This window comes from Myotis davidii, unplaced genomic scaffold (assembly GCF_000327345.1).
Source record: "Myotis davidii unplaced genomic scaffold, ASM32734v1 scaffold79, whole genome shotgun sequence".
Classification (NCBI taxonomy): domain Eukaryota; kingdom Metazoa; phylum Chordata; class Mammalia; order Chiroptera; family Vespertilionidae; genus Myotis; species Myotis davidii.
Window position 1 is genome coordinate 1,242,028 of NW_006294339.1, and position 6,312 is coordinate 1,248,339.

Here is a 6,312-nt window from a genome sequence, read left to right on the forward strand (position 1 = left end):
GAAAATATATCCTGCATATCAGATATTAACATTACAATTCATAACAGTAGCAAAATTACAGTTATGAAGTAGCAACGAAAATAATTTTATGGTTGGGGGTCACCACAACATGAGGAACTGTATTAAAGGGTAGAGGTGCCGTAGACCAATTCCAGCATGTCATAATTTCAAGTTTCATCAAAAGGTTGATGAGACTTGGGCACACAACAGGGTTGAGTCATACATGTAGTCATCTGTTGGGAATGGCTAAAGGCATTTCCCCAAACCTGAATAGTGGCTGCCAGACAGTTAAAGGGCATCTTAATCTACATGTTATTGCCGCCTGGTCAAACACCTGAACAGCTGTAGGCTATTCCCCATTCTGACAATGGACTCTGTACCCTTTGAAACCTTACCCATTGAAGTGTATTATCTCCACCTTCCCTTAGGACAAATTGTGTAAATAAAAGCAAGGGTCCTAGACATGGAGGGACTCACTTCAGTTCCTTTAGCTGAAAGTCCTCTGACCCCCAATGCCTTTCAAAATTATATCTCGTCTCCGGACTCCTCATTAGTCTCTGGATTTCTATATCATCTACGCGCAGCCCCTTTTCCAGATTCCTGAACCCTTCTTGATGCTGGGACATGAACCCCGGCATAAATGGACGCCCGAAGTGGGACTTTTTGAACCCTGGCAGCGCCAACAATATCGAGGCATTAGGAAGGTTGAGAACCACTGATCTAGATCATCTAGATTCTAGATGCTGATTACATGGGCATGTTCCCTAAGAAAACTTACTGACATGTTATTTCTAAAATTCGCTGATTAGGTGAAAGAGATTATAAAATAAAAATATATTCAGCCTGGCAGGTGAGGCTCAGTGGTTGAGCATCGACCTATGAACCAGGTCATGGTTTGATCCCAGTCAGGGCTTCATCCCCAGTAGGGACTGTGAGGGAGGCAATCAATAGATTATTCTCTCTCATCATTGCTGTTTCTCTCTCTCTCTCTCTTCCTCTCTGAAATCAATAAACATATTTTTAAATATCTATATTCAAACAATAAAAACTCATTGAGCTACACACATTCATGATTTCTGCATTTTTCTGTATGTATGCTATTTTTCAATGAAAAGTTCAAAAAATTAAGCAGGAGTCCTGAAGAGGTAGCATAAGGACATCATAGATGCCAGGCTTCTGAGCCATTACCTCACTTTCTTATCCTTGACCCAGCATTTCATCTCAACCACCATCAGCAGAGAGATTCCACAGAAGGGTGATAAATGGGGTAAATAAAACGAGAGGCCAGACTTGGCCTAGCAAAGGCTTTGACTTCTAGAAGATACCCACCACAGACTCTCAATGTTACAGATAGCAGAAATTTGGAACATACACACCACCCAGTCCAGGGTTCACACCCAAGGAAAACAGATGGAGTTGCAGTAAAAATGACAGCAGATATTTATTGAGCTAATATGACAGACGGCGGAGCCAAAACTCTTCATATATTTATCTCAATCCTCACAATAATCCTAGAACAATGTTAGTACATAGTACCAAGTGCACAGAAGGCTCTTAATAATAAATATTTGCTGAGTGATAGATGCTATTATTGCTTCAAAACAGTAACTTGTCCCAATGTTATACAGGATGGCACAGCCTTAATTCAAACCCTGAGCGGCGGGATTCTGATGACTGCTCTTAACCACTTCACTTATGTGCAAGTGAACAATGTTAAATATATGCCTCCGAGAGCTTACTTCTGATGTGCTCATTACAATAAGTCAGGCTTCCCAGACTCTGACTGAGAGGCCAAATAGGCCTTGGTTTCCTTATCCATAAAATGGAATAGTAACAGAACCTTCCTTGTATTCAACCAATATGTATTAACTGCCCACTGTGTGCCAGGCAGTGTTCTAGGATTACTGAGGATTAAAGGGGAGAATGCAAAATGGTAAATCCACTCGCTCACTTCCTAACCTCCTTGTTCTATTTGTAAGGACAGTGGTTCTCTTTTGTTGTTATATATATATATATTTTATTGATTTTTTTACAGAGAGAAAGGGAGAGGGATAGAGAGTTAGAAACATCGATGAGAGAGAAACATCGATCAGCTGCGTCCTGCACAGACCCCACTGGGGATGTGCCCGCAACCAAGGTACATGCCCTTGACCGGAATTGAACCTGGGACCCTTCAGTCCGCAGGCCGACGCTCTATCCACTGAGCCAAACCAGTCAGGGCTGTTGTTGTTGTTATTATTGTTTTTCACTAATTTGATCTTATGAAACTCACATACAATTCACACAAAATTTTGCACTCAATTTCAGAGGATTCATAAACCTTAGAAAGTCCACGTACTGCCCTCTGCTGTGGTTAAGGATTGTTGCAGAGAAACTTGGCACACCATGTTCTCACATCAGAAACTGCCAATGGCATTCACAAGTACCCCTTACAGCAGGGAAGGGATCCCATTTCTGCAGACCACAGAAATAGAAAACTGGCATATTTAATCATTGCACTTTCACAGACGGTAAACCAGGATAAGAATCTATCTCATGCCTCTAAGTCCAGTGCTTTTCCCACTGTCAAGACAGAAGGCCCTTCGGTTCTAGGGTAAGATTACGGAAAGCAGAAGAGGTAGGTAGGTAAGCGCAGCACGACGGGGGTGGGGGCAACCTAGACAAGTCTCTCTCTAGGAGCACCTGCTACCTCTGTAAAATGGGATAACAATTTCTGCTGCTATTCCCCCGCCCCCTATGGTGCTGCTAAACCATGGCTCCAAGGAGAAAGGGCGCGCTGCTTCATCGGGGCAATGCAGACCGCAGGGACGGCTGAGATCAGTACCCAGAGCCTCGGGGCGCCGCGGGCAGGAGCGCTCACGCGGCTCTGCGGGCTTCCGGCTTTCCCACCGCCAACGCGCAGCCCCAGGCGGGGCCCAAAGTGTTCAGCAACCGGGATGTGCGGGAAGGACGTTCCTAACGGGCTTAGGACGATGCCTGGCACTCAGCAGTCGCTTAGTAAGTATCTGCTGAATTAATCAATGGCCGAGTCGACAGAGAACAACTTCCTCAGTCCCCGCGGCTCAGTCCCCCTCCAGCCCGCGGGCCGCCACACGCACCGCGGGCCGCACCTTCCTGAAGCGAGGAGCAAGTCCTCCACGTCCCACCGTCCCTGCAGCAGGAGCTCGTGGAGCTGCAGTAACGCTCACCTGCACCAGCTGGACTCCTCTAGCAGCCAAGGGGCCGCGCGGGCAGCGAAAACGGGACCCTCACTAGCGATGGAATGAAGGTGAAGAGAAATTTTCGCGCCGAACGTCGAAGCCCCGCCCCGAGGCTGTCTCCTAGTTGCGTCACCAGCCCGCCCTCCCTTCTGTCCCGCCTATCTAACCCGGAGTCCCGCCCACTTCCGTCCCGCCTACCTAACCCGGAGTCCCGCCCACTTCTGTCCCGCCTACCTAAGAGAGGACGCATGACGTAGGCACGTCTACGTGCAGCGGCCGTTCTTGATTCTATCGGAGCAGGAAGTTCCCTACGCTGCAGCATTTCCGATTTCAAGCTGGTAACGTGAGCTATTTAAAGGAGACTTCCTCCATCTTTCTTCGTATGTTTTGTGTGTGTTTTTAACCGGGATATGACGCACTAAAGGACCCGACGGAAATAGAACTGAAAGCGTTCTAAAATGGCGAACCGCACGGTGAAGGATGCCCACAGCATTCACGGCACCAACCCGCAGTATCTGGTGGAGAAGATCATTCGGACTCGAATCTATGAGTCCAAGTACTGGAAAGGGGAGTGCTTTGGCCTTACGGGTGAGTGGAAGCGCGCCGACCCCACTTTGTGGCCCGGTTCCGACTGGGCGCCGGTAGGACTAGAGACCCTGGAGGCGGGGGGACTGGAAGGGACTCTCATTTAGAAAACCTGAGCGCCTACAGAGTAGGCCCTACTCTGTGCCTAGACTTGTTAGGCTTTGGGCTCGCAGACGACAGGGTCTGATTCCGAAGGGTGTGTCAGTTGGGTTCTTTGAGTTGTTCCATGTCTAATGATAACTTGCTGGGTTGCAGACCCGAAAGTCTTTTCTGTTTTGGTAGCTAACATTTATTATTTGCTATGTCAGGCTTGATTCTCACTACGGGCCTTAAACTTTATTATTATTATTTGAACTGACAGGCTCAGAGAGAGGTGAAGTGACTTGCCCTAGTTCACACAGCTAGTGTTTGATTTTGACAACTTTGGAAGGTTATCCCCGTTTTGTAAATGAGGTTTATTCTCTGTTATGTAGGTGTTGAAGAGTTGTTACTGTGTTTTGTGTCTTTTGTGAATGAAAAGGGGGCTCTGTAATGAATCTGACATGCTCTGTGACAGGAAGTACAGTAAACCCTCGATTTTTCCGACCTCGATTTAACGGACAAAATTTCCAGTTTATATGTCCTGTGAAAATCAACATCCTGTTAGTTTTAACATGCTTTTGAACAAGATTTGGTTATAATTAAATTAACAGGTTCTTTTTTTGTTGTTATTCACTGTGGTGTTGTTTTTATCTCCCCATTTTGGCTGCCTGTTTGTGTATTAGATAGATCTGTTAAACCTCTCAATCTCTAGTGCAGGACAATGTCAAACCCTGTTTCTGACCAATTAGATCAGGCAAAGCCTCCAGAGACCCGCCTCTGCCTGCAGATTGATTGGATTCCTCTTAAGTAGCCCTCAGGCAATCATCGACGGGTGGGGCAAGAGGTTTTCTAACACGGTGGGGCATTGCTTCTGCCTGGAGGCTAATTGTTATTCTCAGTTTCTTAATGGGCCTCAGAAATTCTACTCCGGTAAGGTCAACTGTCTTACCCCCAAGCAAAACTGCCTGGATAGCAAAGGACTACCAGAGAAAGATGACCTCCACAGCTTGAAGGAATTATATGAAATCGGGCTGGCTGCCTTCTGAACTCTAACCCCAGATCCCCCAACCCTGTCTTCTGCTCACACAGCTCCAGTCCTCTCTGCCCTCCCTTTGCTGGAGCACAAGGTGAGTGGCTATGCATGAACTTTTGTATGTTGGCCCTTTAAGAAGGTGCCTGCATTTCCAGCCATCTCTCCCTGGCAGACAGCAACCCTGCTGCTTTTCACAGCCAGATGTTATATGGGCACCTTTCTCAGTTCTGGTGCTCTCTGCTGGATGGCCCAGCTTTGGGAATTAGACCCGAGTTCTCAGTGGCAACCCCCCACAGCTGAGATATCTCTCCGGAAATTTAGCTACTGTCTGTGGGAGCCTGGCTAACCCTTTCACGCCTCTGCCCTTCCTTCCAGTCTCTATGTGGTCTCCACTTTCCATCCTTGGTTATCAGGGTTCTCTCTAGCTAGCCTTCAGTTGATTATTCAGTATGTTTTTTGTGTGTTTTAGTTGTAATTCCAGTTTGTTCCTGGGAACCTGTCTGTGTAACATCCACTTACTCTGCTGCCATTTTTAATCTCCTTTACTGTGGGTTTTTAAAAATATATTTTTATTGGGAGAAACCACGATGGCGGCATAGGTAAACACCTGAAATTGCTACCTAGCACAACCACTTCAAAACTACAACTAAAGACAAAACAGACATCACCCAGAACCACAGGAAGGCTGGCTGAGTCGAAATTCTACAACTAGAAGGAAAGAGAAAAGCACACTGAGACTCAGGAGGTGCGGAAGTAAAGTGCAGAGGTACGGAGGCTCGAGCGCGTGCAGAAAGGGCTGGCAACAGAGGACGCCAGTGTCTTTTTCAATCGGGAGGGAGTCTCAAGCTCCCTACAGCCCTGACTCTCTGGGGACCCAGAGTCATACAGGAAGAAACTGACTGTCTGGCATCAGTCGGAACTCGGTGGCTTTCTCGAGGGCAGCTTGTCTCAAAGACAATCGTGTCTGCAGCAATTCAGGACACTGAGACCCGGGGGCCTCCTAGAGCAGGACTGAGGAGCAGCCATAGCTGTTTGCTCTGCCCTGTTGATTCCCTCTGGCCCTTTGAAATCTAAAATTACCTAACTGCAGCTGGGTTAAAGAGAACCAGAACATCCAAAAGAAGGCTCAAGGCCCCACAGCAGCCTGCCTTGCTTCGCAGCTGGGCCTCATCTGAGCACCTCCAAACCCCAAACAAGGAAGAGGAATCTGCAGATCTCTCCGTAGATCCTGCTGGGTAGCCTCAGGAAGAGGCTAAATAGCACCTCCTTAGAGATCCAAGAGCCAGTGTATCCAGTGGTCAGAGTGGGACCACCCAGATTACAACTCCTCAGATCCATAAGGGACACACTCAGGGGGCAGACTCAGTGAGCACAAAAGCCCCACTGAAGCAAGTCTTGTCCCAGAAGGGTGTT

At 47.4% G+C, this 6,312-nt stretch overlaps 1 protein-coding gene across 1 annotated transcript in view; it reads left to right on the top strand.

Moving 5' to 3' along the window:
• Positions 1 to 3,436: 3,436 nt before the first annotated feature.
• PRPF38A (pre-mRNA processing factor 38A) overlaps positions 3,437 to 6,312 on the top strand; it is a 19,431-nt gene continuing 16,555 nt past the window's right edge. Inside the window, exon 1 of the mRNA XM_006768320.2 lies at positions 3,437 to 3,788. Within this exon, the coding sequence (XP_006768383.1) occupies positions 3,659 to 3,788 (130 nt within the window). The 5' untranslated portion in view covers positions 3,437 to 3,658. The remainder of the gene's footprint in view (positions 3,789 to 6,312) is intronic.